Source organism: Drosophila serrata, unplaced genomic scaffold (genome assembly GCF_035046125.1).
Source record: "Drosophila serrata isolate PLE 108 unplaced genomic scaffold, ASM3504612v1 contig_184, whole genome shotgun sequence".
In the NCBI taxonomy this organism is placed as follows: Eukaryota; Metazoa; Arthropoda; class Insecta; order Diptera; family Drosophilidae; genus Drosophila; species Drosophila serrata.
Window position 1 is genome coordinate 4576813 of NW_028257082.1, and position 20208 is coordinate 4597020.

Sequence of the window (20208 nt, forward strand, 5' to 3'; positions counted from 1 at the left end):
TACATGGCTAGATAAACCCCTGGCAGATATCGGGATATATATATATATTGGATTGTGTTGGAGGAGTGGAGTGTGAATTGGTTACGCACATACACACCCAGAAAAATCTCCAATGGAGCAGCAGGATCTGGGCTCATGTGGGGGAGGCATATTAAGCAAAAATTAGCAACAGTTGTGGCCCCAAACAGTTGCCCCATTTCCATTTCCACATCCTATTTTCCGAATATGTCAAGTTAATTTAATGTAGCATGAAGGGGAGGATGGGCTGGGTGGGATTCCAAGGATGGTGGCTGTATCTTCCCGGTGCCATCTGTTCCATCATCATGTGTTGCCCGCCTACGTGCAATAATTTGTGCAATTACTTGGCAAATTTGCTGCTGTCCTCCGGCTCCTCCCAGCAGCTTCAGCAACGTGTCCCCCGAAAAAAAATAGAAATTCAAATAAATTATGCCCCTGGCATTCTACAATTCTATTGCCAAAAAATTCGTCCTTTTTCGTCGCTTTTTCTTGCGTTCGAAATTATGCATTTAGTTTAAAAAACATGTGGAGCATGTTGAACCAACTACGTGAGGGGCATAGACAAAAGAAGGAGAGCCAAGGAAGCCAATGGACCAGAAATATTGACTAGAAGAAAATTTAGGAAAATTTTGTAATTTCCCACCGAGTTTTTTATTTTTTTGGGAGCTCATAAAAATGTCAAATCGTTTACATACACGTCACTTTTGTGACAACTACTTGACAGACATTAATACACTTAAGCTGCCTGGTAAGAACACGGGCATTATCCTTTAGCCTCGTATCCTTGACGCCCTCTGCCCCTTCGCGTCGTGGAACATCCTTTATCCCCCGAGCAAACGACAAGCGGATGCGATGGCGGCATGCCAACATAAATGACATAATATAATAAACCAACAGCCAAAGCCAGAGTTAGCGAGTGAGCACATAGACTTGTATGTGAAAGTACCAACAAAAATTTGCTTAGACAGCAACTCACATGGCATCCTTCCTTCTCCTCTCTCCCCATATATCCTTGGGATGTAAGTCTCTCTCTCTCTCTCTCTCTCTCTGTCTATCGTTTTATATTTTTTATACATTTTTTCGCCCTCTTAACAAATTGCTTTTGTGCAAATTTTGTCACATCCCCGGCACACATCCACGGAAATGCAGATAGGGCCAGATGGTACACATCCTTAGTACCTCCCCTCGTGTCCTGCTTAACTTCATTAGTGCATTTTTGCGATTTTATATCTATATTTTTACTGACTCTGGAGCAGCATTTTTGCAAGGCTTATTTTCCCCTCAGCGAATTGGATTTTTGTTACAATCACTTGACCGGATAATCAGGACATCTAATGGGGGAAATCAGTTTTTGATTCAAATCGAAGACTCTGTCACACAGTGGGTATTGGTAGAGAGAAATTGGTTAACTAAATATAAGAAATCATTGATAAAAGAGGCAACTTTTAGGCTGGTTTTGTGGAATTCTAAAGCATACGTAGGGGAGTTTATATTGTTTTATATTAAAATAATTGTTTACAAATTAAACAACTGTTATCAAAAACTAAATACTTGAGAAGAATACAGTGATTTCAATGGTAAAATATTATCAAGACATGGCTCACATATTCCAAAAATGAATATTTAAAGAAAGTTCATATAAACATTAAGTAGAATTCAAAATATAAGTGTTTTTAAGAGTATTTTATTTATAGAAAAGTTAAAAATAACTTTTGGCCCCTTCAGGGTTAAAAAGTATTGATCACCATAATTTAAACATTTATATAAACCTTTAAATAATTGTTATTACAATGAAGTAAATATAACCATACTTAAAGTAATAATAATAAATACTTCAGCAATAGTAAGAGTATTTATAGACTCCCCTCAAATATGAAATTTCACACATTTTAACCATATATTTTATGCAAACTGGTTTTTAACGAACTCCCAGAAAACCTCGTCAGCTTGTCAAGTAGTTCATATCCACATCTTTATTTTTTCTCGGACACGGTTCATTAGATTTCCTTAGACCGTGACTTGGCTTCTTCCTGCATCGGGGCCGTCATAAATTCTAAATAAATAGATTTGTCATAAATTTTTCGGTAGCACACACTGTGTGTGTGTGCCCCATGTGCCTTATGGCTGGCAAAAAAAGATGAAAAGCTATTTTGCTGCAAGGACAACGGAGACAAGACAAGACTGGGATTGGCCACTGCAAAGGCAATTTATCATAAATATTTGTCAAGCGACTGCAGCAAGCTTATTTTACGCTCGGACAAACACCGGGGAAACTATGTATAACATATATTATATATAAGTACAAGAAGTTCAAGACTACGAAATAACTTAGCTTTATTCTTAGAAATCTACGAACTAGATGGGATGGGTTGTGGAGTGGGGTGTGTGGTCACCAGGAACAGGAACAGGAACAGGGATATGGTTGCGATATCTCCTACAAGTACTGCCATATTAGCCAAATGGAGATCACCACACCGATGACCAGATCCATGGGCAGACTGAAGGTATTCCTGCGAGCATGCTCGTTCCTCGCAATCTCAATGATCTTGTGGGTGGCCTGGAGCCATTGCTTCACCACCGCCGCCTCGGAGGCCACAAAGGAGAACTCCTCCCGCTTGCCACTGGAAGCACTTGTGGAGCTACCTCCCTCCTGCTGCTTCACCAGCAGATTGATGGTCTTGTTGGCATTGGAGGTGGCCAGCTCCAAGGGTCGCTGCAGCTCCACATGCTCCCAGAGGTAGTGCTGCCGGAAGGACAGCTTTTTCTTACGGACTTCGGTGCAAACCAAACTGCGATCGAAGAGGAAGATCTTGGCCCGATACTTTTTGCGGGTGGGAAAGTGATGGGCATCGAACTCTGTAGATCGACGGAAGTTACCCAATTGCAAAAGATCCAGCTGAAGGGGGGAAATATAATAAATATTATAATGTTTTTTAAAGAATGATTGATGATGATTTCTCACCTCATTGAGCTCCTCTATATTGGGTATCTCCTCGGCCTGGTTGACCACATCCAGAGCACGTCTCATGCGCGTCTCCAGCTTGCAAACTGCCGTCAGGACAGGCTTGCAGCTAATTCCACTCTTGTAGAATTCCTAAAATATTTTAAAAATTTATTAAATATAATATATATATATAATACATATATAATAAAGCAGAACCTACCGATATAAATTGCTGCAAGAGCAAAGGATATCTGGTCAGTCTTTGGATGGGCTGAACTAGGAAGCTATCGATGCCCAGCTTGTCTTTTATCGAAGTTTGATAGGTCTGAAATATATATAACTTTAATAAAATATCTATATAGAAAAGGTTTTAATATATATATTCACCTGCAACCACTCCCGATGCTCCTGTCGCAGCTGCATAGAGGATTTCTTGCCCATGGTAAAGCTTACATAGCAATAGAAGCGGTTTTTCTAAGGAAACAAAATATATATTAACTTCTATAAGATGGTAAATATAATAAAAACTCTTTAGATGTATAAGAAATTAATTAAAATCTCAGGCAGACAGAACACAGCTTAAACCAAACAAGGTCTTAACCCATCTTAACCCCGGCCAAACTTGGCTGAAACCTTTGTGTCTGAGCCGTGTGTGCTTCCATCTCATAAGAGTTTCGTTCACATTTCGCACATTGCTTCAAGATATATATATTTTTGTATATATATGATATATACAGTGTGCTAGACAAACACATGGGTGTACAGGCCTGCTGGCGAAATCATAATTTCTTAAGCATTTAAGTCACGTAACACCGAGTTCGAGTTCCGAGTAAACCCATGGCAGAGTCAGAGCAAAAATTTGAAATTCCTGTCGCTATTTCTTTGAGGGGGGAGCCCAATGCCAATGCAAATGTTTTTCCCCAAAAAAAGGAGACAAAAAACCCAACCGAAACTAGTGCAAACTGCAAAGAAAATTGCTTGTCTAACGATTTCCTTTCCATTTTAATTTCATTAGCAACGCCTGGCTGCGGAATCAGAACTCGAAGTTCTGCATTTAGATGATATGATAATCATCTCTCTGTGGGTTCAGCCATATAATAATATCTCCCCTTCCAGCCCGGGGCATCCATTCCGATGTTTTGCATGTCTAATGCGATTTTGACTGCATTAAACAATTGTCATAGTCGTCTGGCGGCCAAAGGTGACAATCTATTTTTGCATTTTGCGAAATTCTGCTGGGTGGGCGGATATTTTATTAGCATGAAATTCCTATCCGCAATGCATTCCCCTTAATTTAGCAATTTGCTTTCAGTATTTAAGAAATTTCAAATTATATAGCAAAACTATTTATAGTTTACACTCTTTCCTATAAATCAAGCCAAAATGTCAACAAGCTTAATGGGCGGATAATTTTCTTTTATGGGTTTTCATTTAAAAATTATGACCGGCATATAGACAAGCTTATTTATATTTGATGATGAATTGGTTTTCAAAACAAAATTATGGAAACAAAAGTAAGTTATGTTTAATGAACTATACAAGTTCATAAATTATAATTACTACTTTCATACGTTGATCCATAGCTTTTCAATACAAATCAATTGATTTCAGAAATAAATACTTTAAACAAATTATTGTACATTTACGATATAAGTCTACAAAGCATAAATACCAATTCATCGTGTAAAATATTACCCAAACAAACCTTAACAAATTACTTAAAAAATCACTTAAAAGTGTTCTTATTTGTATTGCCTGCCCAAGCAATTTACAGCGATCGACGGCATTTGTTTATTTTATAGCAAAACATCAACGATTGTGATCTCTACCAAATCGGAGAAATCCCCAACCCATTGACCATTTGAAATTGAAAACTTTTAATTGATTTTGCGCCTGAGAAATCAAAATAGAATCTCGACACGCTTGTCACTTGCCTGTTCTTGGCCATTTAAAGCCGATTAATAAATGGAGGCGACTCTATTTATGGCCCGTTCTTCTGACACTTTGTGGGATTCGAGATCTCCGGACTGGACACAAGGCCTGATATTAATCAAAACTAGGCCTCTTCAGTCGTAAAACATCAATATTCGTGTGTCAAAACTAATCGATTTGGCAATTTGTGCTTGTGAGAAAAGCCTCCACTAGCAGGCGACGAGTTTTAGAGGGGAAATTCATAACATGGTTTTATATATTGCCTGTGTGCTAGCGTCTATTGTTTATACAACATGTTGCCAAAATAAGCGAAACAAAAATTGTGGAAGAAAATATGTATAAACAAATCTTTTTTGAACATTTTTATGATATATATTTAGCCAAATTATCGCTTTAGCTCTGTGCTCCTGTGAGTCAGGAAAGAACGAATTAATGCCAAGTGGTTGCAAGAGAGAAAAGTGGTATAACATATAAGATATAAAGAAATGAAAACGGAATAAATCAGATCTCTTTTCTGGGGGCTTAGCATGTCTGTCGAACATTAAGATGGCAAATCCTCTGGGAAGCTCAGCAGGAATGTTACCTGCTTTGGAAACACTTTTGCAGTATTGACTGTATAGAAACTTGAACCTTATCTGCTGTGGGGTCACTTCTTGGAACTGCAGAATGACATAAGAGAATTCCACAGACACACAAAACACACTTCTCCTCTGGCAATTTCAATTTAAATTGATCATTTGCGTTTGTCAACACTCAGTCTCAGTCTCAGTCCGACATGGCCACATGGCCGAGCAGAGAAATCATTCCCAAAAAAAAAAACAGAGCACTTTAACGAGATCCCCAACAGTGTAATTCATGTTGATTTGCTGGGGATTTCTATAGTTAAAAAAATATATACATTTATAATATATAAGAGCCAAATGTGCGACTCTCCCAGCCACAGGGATGACGTCAGCTGCCGGCAAATGAAATGAAGCCCAGACATAAAAAAAGTCTGTTTGCTTTAACAATTTCCAAACGATTTTCGTAACTGAGTGCCAGCTCTCTGTGCCTGTTGTGTTGTGCTTTATAATTATTGTGTTCTGGTGATTATTTCAATCTTATCAGCTGGGTGAAGTCCCCTAAGCCCCCCCATTTGTCATCCGCTACTAAATACAATACCTACTTCTCTCTTTATTTTGTTATTTTTTTGGCGTTTTCATGAACTTAATTTATACGAAGCACGCCGAGGCATATGAATGAACCTGCTGACACACAATTCTCGGTTGTCCCAAGGTGTGAGCAAAGAAATATTACACTGAATTAAATATAATAAAAATAATTCATTTATTTTCAAGCCCGATTGGAATTCTCAAGCAGTTTTGCATAAACCATATGCCTTCATTTGCATTTCTACACGACTAACAAAGCAAAAAAAATTAAGGAAGAAACCAGAAACCGTCAGTTATCAACACAGCAATCGCAGGTGTCAAGTGTGTACAAAAAAATGCAAAATAATAAAACAAAACTCAGCTTTGGGTAAATATTTGAGATTGAATTCAGCTTTGGAGTGCCTACGGAAGAACATTAAAGACTGCTGATTGATGGTATGTCGGAACCTGTCTAACGGCTACTTGGCTAAATGACACGAGTTTCGGCTAATGGACCCAACCCACACACAACCTCCCCCCGTCCCCCCTTCGATTCTTTCTATTTCCACTAAAATTTACTCACCTCAAAGTGTATGGCAAACTCATCGAAGAGACTCTTGAGATCCCGCTGATTGCGCAGCATCAACGGCAGAATCTCCTGTTCGTGGAGCTCCAGTATCTCTGCAATATTGCCCAGAAGCAGCTTCTGCTTGGCCTCACCACTCAGACCCTCTGGTACATCCTCCACATCCTTCAGCTGGCCATAGTTCAGCAATCCCTTCTTCAAATTGTTCACATAGTTCACCTCCGTCTGGATGAGCTCGTCAATGATGAAGCTGATCTTCTTGGAGGCATAGATCTCGGTTTGATCGCATGGAAACAAATTCTCCAGCGACAGTGTATCCTCATCCTCGTGGCTGAATTTCGAGGGAATATTTTATAATTAATTATGGCTTAATCAATTACCAATAATCTGCTAACAAGACTGAGTGTTCTGTACTTACTACTCATCGCCCAGGGTCTCAAAGCTGAGCGTGTGCGAGGGGAAAGTGTGGAAACCATTGTGTGAATATCGGTGTGTCGGAGATGGATTCGACGCACAGGTGGCGCTGCTGATGGAACTCAATGAGATGCCGCTGCAAACATGAAATGTATAACAGAAACACAAGAACAACAAGCCATGAGAATAATGCAAGGACTAACAAAAGACAAACATAAAGTAACGTTTTTATACGGGTATAAGTAATACTTATATTATAAAATATCAAGGGAAAAAGGGAACCCCAACTTATGTCTCAGATACCGCCTTACCATAACCACTTCCTTTATAAAACTAAACAGCACTTGATATCTTTTATTAGCTTCCTTCCGCTGCTAGCAAACAAAAAACGCTTATCTTTTATCTGTCTTGCAAATGAACATGTTTATAATGCATGTCACCAATTACCCTGAAAAAGCCTTTACAAATAATTCCACCATTACGTATACGTAATCTTATCACGTATACGCACTGTGGGCAGTAAATCGAAACCATGCCAAAGTTCGAGCATGCCATTAATAGACAATTTTCACGATGATTAAAACAATGAACAGCTGTCAGATGGAGTACAAGGTAAAGTACAAAAATAAAACCAAAGGGTTTTAAGCATTATTACCTATCGTTATCCAGCAAACTGGCTTGCTTCTCCAGCAGCTTGCCATTGGAGCTCGTTGGTGACTTTGGCGGCGTCGCGGTTATCGGTGAGCCGGATGACTCCAGTATCGGACATTCCTTTGCGGGCGCCTTGTCAACCACATCGATGGACTTGGCATTATTATCGGCTTTATCGTTGAGTATATGCAAATATACGTTGAGCACTTGCACCAGAAATATCACCAGAAATGTCAGCGCCACGGAGATCACATCGAACCAATTTAACGTGACCAAAGTCAACTCCATTATGGCTGATTTCTATTTTCACAGCTTTTGCTATATAGATTTTTCTTTTGGGCACTTAACATAACCACCGACGGATTCGACGCATTTTTATTTTATACAGAGATATGGCCAAAACACACACGATTCCGTTACCGATCCGCTGCGAATCAAACTCGAAACTCAACTGAGCGAAATTAACGCTGAGCATTTGCAAAGCGTGAAAAGCTTTAAAAGCTTTCGGAACGATCACTTCGCTCTTTCTTGGTGGTTTCTCTTTTATTTTATTTAAATTTAAAAACAAAACAATAACGCTTAGCTGACCACGCGTCGAACACTTTGTTTGTAAACAGCGAAAAACGATCTGAAACTGTGAAAATCATTTCAATGTCTGGCATTGGAAATAGAATTCCACGGAGACTGTAACACTTTTGCTTTCATCGTGGCTTTATGACCGGGGCAATAATAATAGCACTTAATCGTTTATGATTCCATATTTGCATATCAATTATGGGGGCTTTTGGCTAATGACCGGACAATAACTGTAATTATAGCCACTACCAATAATCGTGGACATTGATTTTGCCTTGAACTTTGTTAGCTTTTTGTGTTTATTTGTGGAATGCAAACTGGTTAAGTCACACTCTAAATGGAGTTATAAATCAAAAACTAAATAGTTTTTAGACAGTTTGTAGGAATTAGATGTTAGAGATGGCAGAAAATGTTTACCCAATATCTTAATTAAGAAATTCGATAGTTTTTATCGTTATTTAAATTAGTTTTTTCATGGAAAGAATGTATCAATATCTTAACTATTTTATACCTTGATTTTTGAAAAAGACACATTTGTAAACTGACTCGTGATTGAAATTTAAAAAAAAAAAAATCTTGAATTACTTAAATTCTTTTTAAAAACTTACCTTTTTTAAGATTTCCGACATTATAGATTTTATTATATCGATATTCTCAGATTTTGTACTATGTAAAGCTATAACGTAAACTTGCCCCATTGATACATCCCCTAAACAAAATGTATTTACGCTTTATATAACATTTAGGCAAAGCAAATTAGTAATTGTTTTGAGTATTTAGCGTTGATGATCTCATAGAGATCACCGGAAAACCGACAATTGTCATTTGCATTTTGCGAATTTCACATGTTAAATTGCTCACATTTTATTGGCTTTATTATTTATACAATTGATTTTTTTTAGACAATCAGGCAGAGGATTGTATAATTGAAATCAAAAGCATACCCTGATGAGGCAACAAAGAACAGTGGGAATTATATAAATAAACATCGAGCACTTCTGGGCGATATTGATGATCAGCAAGCCAGAAGGCAAACAATAATAATTGCATATATTTATTTATATGCGCCATTTGTGTATTTTTATACATTTTCTTAGTGATGTCACAGGCGGTTGTTGCAAGTGCCAACCAGAAACAAGTTGTTTGCTGTTTTGAGTATTCCGTGTCGTATCATTAACAGAATTAAGAGTGATGACGACGGCACGGAGGAGGCACACAACAGCTGCCTCACGTCTGGCATTCCATGACAACGCCGATGGCGTGCGACCTTTCCATGATAGATTCATTTGTTTTTGACGTCTGTGAAGCGTGTGATTTTTTGCTGGCAAAAAGTGGAAGGAAGTGCTAGATATTTCTAAAATTAATATACGAAAATCAAATCATATTTTCATAATGAAAAGCTGTGGGAAATTGTGCAAATAATACATATTTTAAGCTAGTATCATTCTTTAATATACCGATAAGATTTATATCTTATTTATAAGATATTCTACTTTTTCCCCATCTAGTGAATAGACATGATTTTTTAAAGCATTTACCATTTTATTTATAACATTTCCTCTACAATTTCTTTGTATTTTTCTTAATAATTTAATATTTTAGTTAATAGTTGATAGTTGATATATACACAAAACAAAATAACTTAACAATGAATTACAGTTTCAGTGACAACAATAATACATGAATATTTACATTTAACTTTAACTAAACTTAGAATACAAAGAATATTTGGTGATTTAGCATTCAAATCGAAAGGAATTTGCTGCAATTCGCGGCAGGCGTTGAGCAGAAATTTGAAACACATTTCGAATATTTGAATAGACGACTCGGCCATCTTGGCCCTGAGGCATGGGATTGGGATTCCCCCATTTTTATTATCACTGCGGATTCCCCATCATTTGGCAAAGATCCCTTCTCTCTAGAGGGATTTCCTTGGGATCTACGAGGCCGCATACCAAGTGGTACGATTACTGATGGTATCCTCATCCGGTTTTGGCATTATCCAGATGTTACCAATGCCACTGTCTGAGCTGAAGCGATTCGAGTCGCGATATAGCGAAAAACTGGGCGCCTTCCGATGCAGATGATCATTCTCCCGGGAGTAGCGCTCCTGGAGCTTTGCCCGCTCTTCGTTGGCATAATTGTTGATCATATCCCTGATGAGGTCCAGCCAAAGGGCAATCTGTGTTGGATCCGCAGTGAATTCGCACTCCTGTTGCTTCCTACGCTCATAGTACAGCGTAAAGGACTTTGTCTTGGCGGAAATACCAATATGCTCGCAGGGATAACGTCCATGGAAGAGCAAGCTCTTGCCCTTGATCTCCGTATAGATGATGCATTTGTCGAAAATAAAGACCTTGGCTCGATAGCTGCGCTTCAGTTTGTGATCAAGCACCTGAAACTCGTTCACCTTGCGGAATTTCCCCTGGTAGAAGACATTGAACTGGAAGAGAGTAGGAAAAGTTAGTTGGAAAATTGCCAGAGGATATGAAATGTGATTCTCCTTACCTCATGGCAATCCACTATATCATTAATGTTCTCCGATTCATTGGTGGTGGTCAGCAGGGAACGCAGCCGCTTCTCCAGCCGGCAACAGGATTCAATCAATGGCTTCATTACTATATCACGGTTTTTGAAAAATGTCTAAATAGGTATTTTTAATATTTTTATTAGTTTTTTTGTATCACTTTTCCTTTCAAAACGTTCTTACATTGATAAACTGCGTGAGGAGCAAAGGATATCGTGCCATTCGCTGAATGGGTTGGACCAAGAAGCTGTTGATGCCCAACTTGTCATCGCGTTCCAGGCGAATGCTCTGAAAAAGGGATAATTAAGGAACTTGACATCTCTATACTGAATTTAAAATTGATTTAAATACTTACAGTAAAGTAATTCTTGTAGAGATCGCACAGTTTAAGAGACTTTTGCTTGTTCATGGTAAAGATCACATAGCCATAGAAGCAGTTTTGCTAAGGAGTAAAATTAGTAACTAAGTAAGAATGATATTATTCAATAATCACTCACATCTAGGAACTGTAGGAACTCATCAAACAATCGCTTCAGATCTCTTCGATTTCGCTGAAACATGGGCAGGAACTCATCCCGATGGAACTCGGCTATTTGCTCGATATTACCAAACAAATCGTATTTCTTGCCACGCAGACCCAGTGGCAGATCCTTTCGCTGGAAGATGTTGCCATAGTTGTTAAGGCCCGTATACAGATTATTCACATAGGCCTCCTCCGTCTTGATCAGCTCCTCCAGAATGGGATGAACGCACTTGTCGCTCTTGTCCCGCAACTCGATCTCCACCTCTTCCTCTCTGAAAGGTAGATTAAAGATTTCAATTAAGTTTATGCTTCTTAAAGTAAGTCTGATTCAGATACTCACTCATCTTTTGGCTGGTACATCGAATGAAACTTGCCCACAACATGCTCGTTTGTGGTGCCAATGATTTCAGTCTTTCGTCTCGGCGTAGAACGATAGTTTCTAGGGAGGGAAAAGGGGATTTACATTAAATTAAATACTCCTTATCTCAGACTTAATGAAAATAACAAGACCCCCAGACAGGAACAACAATGATAACTACTTAGATAAACCCCCGATGGAACTCTTCGGATGAGTCAGTCTCTACATAATGATAAGAACCGTAGTGATCAACCTTTAAGCGTCGGAAAACAGGCCTAGATACTATCATGTTTGCATGGTTAATGAGTCAGAGCGACGACTCTGGATGCGAAGGCCTCATCCCGGAGCCTTGTCGTCCGACCTAGTGGATTTTGCTTCTTGCGTGAAGATAGCGAAGACCTCTTCATATAGCTTAGCAGCTTGACTTATGACTTGCAGAATTAAGTCCATCTTTAGGATAATGCCCCAGGCAATAATAATCATTAGAGCCATGGCCAAGGCGGTCACCACGAAGCCCGTGAGCTGAAAGAATACTTTGCAAGGTTGGCCTGGGAAACCAAAATGGGAAGCTGGATATTGCTACAGACCCCAGCGGTGCAGCTTTCGTGGTAATGCAATCGGAACGACTCCACGGATTCATGCAAATTGAATGAGACTTCGGATGGTTCCGGTGTCTCGGAAGGTTCTCCTGCCTTCAGAACCTCCTCCGTGTCGAAATCGATCTGCCTGACCTGAACATCATGAGGATAATCCCCTTTATCATCATCTTTGGGGGACATCAAGCTACTATGTCTGGAGTAACGAGGGCGTGGCGAATATGATTTTGAACGCTGTGCTTTGGTGGGGGTAGCGTCTTCACTACTGGCGGGTGAAAGGGAGCGCTGCGATTGTCGCCACATTTCCAGACTATCCACACTGGAGAACTCCGGCTGGGAGACATCCTCGCGAGATCGTTTAGCACGAGGCACTGGCGGTATTGGCTTTTTCTTCTTCCTACGCGGCGGCAAAGGATCATCCCTGGTGCTGGTCCCTGCGGATACACCTTCTGCCGTAGGTGCGCTCCTCCGTGGTGGCTCCACCTCCACCCACACACGCTCCTCCCGCTCCACCAGTTCCTCATGGGAGAAACGGCGCGGTAGAGAAGCTCTGCGGCTTTGACGCCGTGCCGAAGGCTTCTCCTTCTTCTCTTCCTGGTCTTTCTCGGAGCCATCCATAGTCGAGGATGGAACTGGAACTGCTTCAAGGCAAAACCTGATTTCCAGAGACACATTTTACGATTTTAGTCATATTTAGTTTCCCGACAGCTTTGACTCCTCAATGCTTGCTCTGTCTTCGATTTTTTATTTGTTTTTATTTTTTTTTTTTTAGGATTTTCCACTCACTCACAAACCTGTTGGCGAAAAGTGCTCCAAAACTCAATTAACACTTTGCCAATTAAGTTTCGACACTGCGAGTGTAGTTTGTTTTATGGCCAGACTCGCATAATTTGATTTTGACACCGAAAAGGAATCTCAGCGACCGCGAAATCTAGTTACTCCAGATTGGACAACGAAGGCTGCCTCTAATCTATTGTAAATGATATAGTGTAAATATATTTTACAACCCTTGCAATGTCAAGTCTGCTATTTAAGTGCGAAAAGTAGAAAAACCTAAATAAACAAGATTTATCCATAAAAGTCGCTTGAGAGAGAGCTATAATTTCTGTAATTACTGCCCTATATCATTATAAATAAATAGGAATGTTTTTCAGATATATATGTTATATAGAAAGACTTTTTATATACAATTTTAAGGGTAATATAATTTAATTTCATAATTTACTTCCTTTTCTGGATTATATCCCTTGCTCTTTATTTTTAAATATTCTGTATACTAGCTTTTAATTTAAAATATGAAAGGAAGCTTAAGCTTAAAATAATAGCATTATTTAAATCGATATATTTGTATGACAATTTTGTCGACAAATCAAAATTTATAAAATCTATAACTATGCCCAAAAGGGCATCAATTAGGTTAATAAATCTGCATACTCAATTTAAGATTTAAAAAAATTTAAAATTTTGCAAATTTATAACAATTTTAATGATGTAACCCCTTATAAAATGTTGAAATTTTGAAAAAAAAAAATTATTTTTACCGGACATTTCTAGATCGATTCAGCTGCTGATGCTGATCAAGAATATATATGATTTATGGGGTCGGAAATGACTCCTTCACTACTTTTGATACTTCTGACTTAAATACTAATCATTACATTAATTAAGTGTTTTTTTGATGTTCATTTAGTATTCATTTAGTCCTCATTTTATCCCATCTTAATGCATACACTTCTCCTATAAATAGTTTTATCTCTAGTATTTGAATAAACTTGGCTGATCACTTTTCATGGCGCACCTTAATTAAGGTACATGTTTCCACGAAACTCCCATTATATCAGATAAAAAATCGAAACCACCGCTGCACCTGAACTTTTTGTAAGTAAACTCAAGTTCTCGTATCCCGGCCACTCCGATAAGGCTTATCAGTAATAAAAAACAAAGTAACAGACACACACACACACTCACCTTGGAAAATCGTTGCGCATTTTCAGCGGCAAAGTGAGCTCTCCCTTGGACTGATCTGCACTTATGGAACGGTGGACCTGCTGCTGCTGCTGCTTGGACTCCTCGACCTCCTCACTTGGCGGCAGCACCTCCGAGGTGGTGCCATCCAGGACATATTCTCCACCCTCGACAGCATGTGAATCCGTTTCAAAGTCAGAGATCTGGTCCACTTCGTCCTCGGAACGAACCTCATCGATGCTGGTGGCGGGAATGCTGGGTATGGAGCTGCTGCGACTGCTGCTCAAACCAAGGCGGCGGATGCCACGTGGCGGTGTGAGTGGCGGTGTGCCTGTGTAATCCTCGAAGGAGGGATGACGACGGTTCTCCAGCAATTTGAGACTGTTCCGCTCCTGCTTCAGGAAGCAAATGTTGGTCTTGAAGTTCTCGAAACGATGCACCTTCTGCCGGACATCCAGCCAGGCGGGATCGGGTGTTTGTGGTGACATTGGTGGCTCCTCCGTTGCGGTTGTGGCATCCACTCCACCGCCGTTCTCCGTCGCCGCGCGCATCTTGAGCAAAGAGCGGCGATTGAAGGCGCTCTCCGTGTCGGTATTCACGGAGTACGAAATGTGAAGCGAGCTGGAACTGCTGCTGCTGGCCGAGACACTATCTCTCCGTGCGACGTCGATGGACTCCGGTTGGCTACTAACCAGCGTGCTGCTATGACGCTCCTGCTCCGACGCCTGCTGGCTGATCCGGCGGCGCGAGTTGCGTTTGTTGAAGTTGCGGTTGCTCAGATTGCGCTCCCGGCGGAAGGGCAGCGGACTGAGATCTTCGTCGGCCATTTTGGGTCTGTCTTCGACGACGATAACAGTTATCGTTACACCACTCCGGGGGTCTCTCTCTCTCTCTCTCTCTCTCTCTCTCTCTTAGGGGTTCTCCTGCTCCGTGGGGTTCTCCGGGTGTACTCACTTGCTCATTATCGCACTGAGCGAAATTCAGTTCTCCCACGAATTAAATATTTATGGCCAGCTATTTACTTTTGGTTTTTACTTTACTTTACCTTTTTTTTTTTGTTATTTTGTCAAGCAAGTGCGGTATATAAAATGTTTATCTTATTTTTATTTATTTTGTTTTTTTAGCTTATTTTTTTGTGGTGGTTTTTGTGTGTAGAAACACGTATTCGTATCTCTCTGTGTGTTGGTTCTTATTTCCACTTGCCTTTTGATACTTAATTCGTCGCTTTATTGCGCTGCAAAAACAGAACAAAAATTTGTAATTAAAGCGATTTATCGTCAAATGAATTATAAACAAAGTATTAAAGTCGATTTTGAGAAACTAATTATACATGTAGCGGAGGAAGCTGTAGACAGAATGCGAATGCAAATTGTGGGAAGGGAATTAAATCATTAACCAACTAGGAAGTCCAAAAATTGACCTTGTTTTATAGTTAATCTTAGAGTTAATTGAGTAAATGATTGGTTAAAATAATAAAGAACAAAGGTGGGGAGTATATATGAAATTTTATGTTTGAGAAAATTGTCTTAATATTTATAATAACTGAGCTTAAATTAATAATTGACTCCAACTTTATCTCTAACTCTCTAACTAATTTATTTTCCTATTACGTACATTTTATTATTATAAAATAATTTATACTTTAATTTATCTAATAATCCCCTCCACCCTATGCAGATTCTTAAATATTTGCTTAGAAAATAACCAAAAGACAGCAGAAGATATTATTTTTATGACAAATGACGTCAAGTTGTCGTAGCGAGCTTTATATAGGTTTTATATGCATAGTCACACATTCTGTGTATAGTTAATTATGTGTGACGTTGCTTTTGTTGTTTATACTGTGTTTTATTTAAGCAAAAAACAAGTACAAAGCGCTCGCAAACCGCAAATGAGGCACGACAAAAAAAATATATATAAAACAAATGAAGAGTGAACGGCTTGGCGACTTGCTAGCTCGCTCGATAGGAGGAAGTACGAAGTTCCCTTGAACAAAAGAAAGTGGCAAAAGTCGTTGAAATGCAACATTTCAATTCCGGAATTGCCTCCAGGCGGCATTTGAATGTGTCTTTGGTGCCGAAAAGATCTTCAAATCAACAGGTTATATCTTCGTTTTGTTAATTAGCTTCAGGTGAACTACAGGAACTACAATCCCTGACTTTATATTTTGAGAGTTTAGATTGAAATGTATAAAATCGAAGGGAATTATAAAGGAAATCCCCTTTTTTGTATAGGTTTAATGGTTCTACATTTGAACAGCTTTTATGATTATTAAAAGGCGTCTATTAATCCTTAGTCATTGTGGTATATTTATGACCTAGTTAGATAAGTTCAGGTAAATCCTAATGGATGCACTCCCTAACCCCTCCCATTGAGCATAATCTTATCAAGGGTTCCATATTTCTGTACGAGTTATACAACTTTATTGGAAGAATCGAACACACACACTAGAAGAGAAAAATAGTAACTTGTGTTATCTTTAATGATTCATTGAGGGCTGCTTTTATTTTTTAACATTTATACTAACAAGGCCTAGGTCACAAGAACCTCCAAGTTCAAAAAAAAGGTAAAACATTTATGTAGTGTGTTTATAGAACTCCAAGTAAAGGGGGGAATTTTGCAAACGTTATTTATAGACAGACTGCCAACTGGTTATGGCCGCCTAATTGGCCATTTAGCGTCGTCACATGCAGGTTTCATTGTGTCTTAACCGAAAATGTTATATTGATTTGGTGCTAATCGGGGGAATATATATATATAAAAAGCTTCGTCTCAAAGGGTACTTTCAGTAATGCATTGCCTTCTTTTTTTGTAGCTAGTTATCTTTGTGTCGTTCCCCTTGTTTATCGCACTCTCATATTTGAATGGGTTTTAAAGCCACTTCGTGGAATTTCCGGAGCACACTAATAAAGTCCCAGTAATCGGGAATCGGGGGAGTTTTTTTGTGTCCTATCTAAATGATTTTTATCAAATCGATTTGATAGAGAATAAAGCCAAATAGATAGATTGGGGGAGCCTTGGAGATATATTTTGTATACATATTTTAATAATACCCTTGCCATAGCAGCTAACAAAACTCCGGGTTCTATATGTGCGTGTAAATCAGTCTGGCTGTGTTACTATTTAGTCAGCCGATTATAAAGATACAAAATGGGCTTAATAAAGCAAACGGAATAATGGCTAAAAAGTGGGGAAAAACGCTCGTTACTGACACGGCTTTGCACGAGAGAATGATACTAAAGTCTACGCCCTGAGTATCTTATAGTTTAGAAAACAGATTTGAGTTAAAAATGGAGTGTTTCTTGGAAGTATTAGTAATGATTGGTTTATTTATTTACTTTATTATTAATTAACTTGGAGTAGCATATGGAGAAACAGATTTGAACTAACTAAGAACTTTCTAAGATTACATTTTTTCTTTGCTTATTTAAACTTAAGTTTACTTGATAAATTCCAAGTATTATTTAAATCAAAATTAAGCAATTAAACTGTCACAATTTCTTTGTTTATTTGTTTAATTGTATAATAAATTTCGCGAAACATTTGAACTAATAAAATACCACCTTTTCTTTGTTTATTCAACTTTAAGTTTACATGATTAACTCCAAGACAAAATTAAGCTTTAAAACTGTCACAATTTCCTTGTTTATTTATCCAATTATAATTTGGGCTTTAATAAAACATTTTATAAAAGATTTTAACTGAAAAATAAATGTCACTTTTTCTTTGTTTATTTGTTTAATTATAATTTGTATTTGATTTCTGGTTTTTCGCACTGTTGATAATTTGTGGGCACGTGTTAATGAGATAGTTTTGTAAGCGCGTGCAGACCAAGATACTCGTTTTAGCTTTTAGATTCGCTTCACTGCCTGGCCTTCCAGATAAATTCACTTGCCAATTTTGGCACTTACATTGTTGCCAGCTTTTTTTATCGTTATTATATTCGTTGGCTTAAGGTCGCAACTGGCGAGTTTAAGCGTAGCCCACGCGGCGTATACGCAATGTCGACTGTAGACCGTTATTGGCAACGATCGGCGAGAGAAGAAGAGCGACAGAAGGGGGAGCGAGAGAGAACGCGTAGCGGTACGTTCGCTCACTTGCACGTTTGAATTCGCAATGAATGGCGGCACTCGCAGTGCAGCAGGTGCGAGATTTATCGACTCTCGCGATCTCACGGCTCTCTCACTTTGCACATATTTACTTTTCCCTCTCTCTCTTCTCTCTGTGTGCCTCTCTCTAGCTGCCGCCAGGTTTTAACCGCTTGCCCGGCGTATTAGTTATAATTTTTTTCTGTGCTCGCCTTCATTTTTTTTTAATATTTAGATTACTCTCGCGAGCTTAGCGGTTCCGTTCTGTGTCGCATTTTCCACAGCAAATTATTGTCATAATTCCGTCAGCCACTCCCCTACGCCTCCGTCGCCGCCTCCTAAGCCGACGCGTCGGCTGGCGTGTTTCTTTTGAGTTTCTTTATTTGCGGAGTGCAACTGCAGGCGGCATAAATTCTTAATTAGTTGGAAATACACTGGCGAAAATTGTATTTTTTGTATTCATAAATATTAATATACATAGTTCTTAAATTTAACCAGAATTTTCTTAAATAAATTGTTCAATTCTGCTGAGTTTCAGATATATTTCACAAAGCTTTTATCTAAATTTATTTTTATTTAATTTTCTTTCAGTGCATCTTACTATATATTCCCAAGAAAAGAAGCAAAAGGAAAAGAAATGCGGAAAAAATTCCCCAACAACCGAGCAGTCTGGCAGACTAAGAATCAAAAACGAAACGAATATAAATATTTCCCTGACTAACTGGGCAGACTTCAGACTTTCCCGATCCAAGGAGACTATACCAATTGTTGAATTTCCTTTTGATTTGTCATTTTACGAGTATTCCTTACCTGTTTCTGTTTCCATTTTGCATTCGTCAGCGTATTTGAAATATGTCTACGTTATCGGCGTTGATTGCCATATCTTATCAAATCGGGTCTGTCCACAATCGGAAGAACTGAGTAAACACGCCGCCGCATTAAAGGCCACAAATCGGCCATTTGTCGCAGTTTTTGGCTTGATTCTCTGAGAATTGGCTGGTCTTCTTGGGAGGGGGGGTTCTTCATCTTTCTTTCTTGCAACTTTCTGCTTATCTTTGCGCATTTTCGAACGTTCTTCGCCTGACCAATAAAACACGAAAATAAACCTCAAATCTGCGGCTAAAAATTCCGCCCAATTGTGGGAGTCCCAAGCTGATGAAATCGATTGAGTTTTATGGCATTTATTTTAGGTGGAACCCAATCGGAATCTACTTTATAAAACGTGTGGGAATCACATTGTTTATGAAGTTCCAGAGTTGAAATATTAATAAATTACTTTTATAAAATATTTAATATATTTTGAAGAAATGTTGAGTGATTAGCATTATTAGCATATATTCTAATTCTAATATTCTTATTTACTTTTTAACCGTCTTAAATATTTTTAAATAATAATAAAATAACGTTCACCTAGCAGAATTCACCTCTTAGCCAAGTTTTTTACCTAACAGGAAGTGTTTCTGGATAACTTCGGCAGGGGTCGCCACTGTAAGATGTGTGTGGAACATAAAAAGAATATTATTTAGTGTTTAATAAATGTTTATTATTTATAAACATCTTGAAGGGTATTATAAGTTAAGTCAGAAGCTTGTAACGCTGTGAAGGAGATTTTTTCGACCCTATAAGCAATATTTATTCTTGATCAGCATCACCAGCTCTGTCATATGTCGTAACACGGTTTCCGTTTGTTCCTGTGAGGTCAGCTCCATCTGTGGCAGGATCTTCGTACTCTCAAAGCTCAATTTTTTCCAGGGAACGAGTTAACCTTAGAAAGCCTCCCCGAAGACCCAATCCAGTTTAGAATATTTACGTATTGGACTAAAGGAGAAAAGAAATTTTGGTTTAGGAAGCGACTATGATCGTTATTCAACGAACCCCACTTGGTAAAGAGGACACTAGT

The 20208-nt window shown here is 38.7% G+C and overlaps 3 protein-coding genes across 5 annotated transcripts; all 3 read right to left on the reverse strand.

Annotated features, from left to right (window-relative positions):
* Positions 1 to 2200: 2200 nt before the first annotated feature.
* LOC110191224 (kalirin) lies at positions 2201 to 8332 on the reverse strand. 2 transcript variants are annotated; one of them, XM_020961995.2, is made up of 7 exons: positions 7680 to 8332; positions 7029 to 7160; positions 6608 to 6941; positions 3350 to 3436; positions 3183 to 3287; positions 2981 to 3112; positions 2201 to 2914 (listed from the first exon to the last, which is right to left on the reverse strand). In XM_020961995.2, the coding sequence occupies exons 1-7, from the start codon at positions 7961 to 7963 to the stop codon at positions 2453 to 2455; spliced, it is 1536 nt and encodes a 511-aa protein (XP_020817654.2). In that variant the 5' UTR covers positions 7964 to 8332; the 3' UTR covers positions 2201 to 2452. The 2 variants fall into 2 exon arrangements, with proteins under 2 accessions (XP_020817654.2, XP_086684398.1); XM_086828272.1 differs by lacking the exon at positions 7029 to 7160 and having other exon boundaries at positions 7680 to 8129.
* A 1440-nt stretch (positions 8333 to 9772) lies between these two features.
* LOC110191440 (rho guanine nucleotide exchange factor 25) lies at positions 9773 to 19712 on the reverse strand. Of its 2 annotated transcripts, XM_086828273.1 has the most exons (8): positions 18132 to 19712; positions 14224 to 15454; positions 11642 to 11740; positions 11276 to 11573; positions 11134 to 11220; positions 10962 to 11066; positions 10760 to 10894; positions 9773 to 10694 (listed from the first exon to the last, which is right to left on the reverse strand). In XM_086828273.1, the coding sequence occupies exons 2-8, from the start codon at positions 15045 to 15047 to the stop codon at positions 10191 to 10193; spliced, it is 2052 nt and encodes a 683-aa protein (XP_086684399.1). In that variant the 5' UTR covers positions 15048 to 15454; positions 18132 to 19712; the 3' UTR covers positions 9773 to 10190. The 2 variants fall into 2 exon arrangements, with proteins under 2 accessions (XP_086684399.1, XP_020817972.2); XM_020962313.2 differs by lacking the exons at positions 14224 to 15454; positions 18132 to 19712 and adding an exon at positions 11913 to 12046.
* Positions 12015 to 13806, reverse strand: LOC147644373 (uncharacterized). The gene is made up of 2 exons (XM_086828274.1): positions 12247 to 13806; positions 12015 to 12192 (listed from the first exon to the last, which is right to left on the reverse strand). Exons 1-2 carry the CDS (start codon positions 12871 to 12873, stop codon positions 12163 to 12165), a joined length of 657 nt encoding a protein of 218 aa, XP_086684400.1. The 5' UTR covers positions 12874 to 13806; the 3' UTR covers positions 12015 to 12162.
* Positions 19713 to 20208: the final 496 nt, after the last annotated feature.

Bases quoted from the DNA above. Each gene is read 5' to 3' on its own strand.
- LOC147644373 (XM_086828274.1), bottom strand. From the start codon at position 12,873: ATGGATGGCTCCGAGAAAGACCAGGAAGAGAAGAAGGAGAAGCCTTCG. The intron at 12,193-12,246 runs GTCTGTAGCAAT...AACCTTGCAAAG, and splicing joins ACGAAAGCTGCACCGCTGGG to TATTCTTTCAGCTCACGGGC.
- LOC110191440 (XM_086828273.1), bottom strand. From the start codon at position 15,047: ATGGCCGACGAAGATCTCAGTCCGCTGCCCTTCCGCCGGGAGCGCAAT. The intron at 10,895-10,961 runs GTAAGAACGTTT...ATACCTATTTAG, and splicing joins TCCTCACGCAGTTTATCAAT to ACATTTTTCAAAAACCGTGA. The intron at 10,695-10,759 runs GTAAGGAGAATC...ACTCTCTTCCAG, and splicing joins ATATAGTGGATTGCCATGAG to TTCAATGTCTTCTACCAGGG.
- LOC110191224 (XM_020961995.2), bottom strand. From the start codon at position 7,963: ATGGAGTTGACTTTGGTCACGTTAAATTGGTTCGATGTGATCTCCGTG. The intron at 3,437-6,607 runs GTGAGTAAATTT...TTGTTTCCTTAG, and splicing joins AGTTTGCCATACACTTTGAG to AAAAACCGCTTCTATTGCTA. The intron at 3,288-3,349 runs GTGAATATATAT...TATATATTTCAG, and splicing joins AGCATCGGGAGTGGTTGCAG to ACCTATCAAACTTCGATAAA.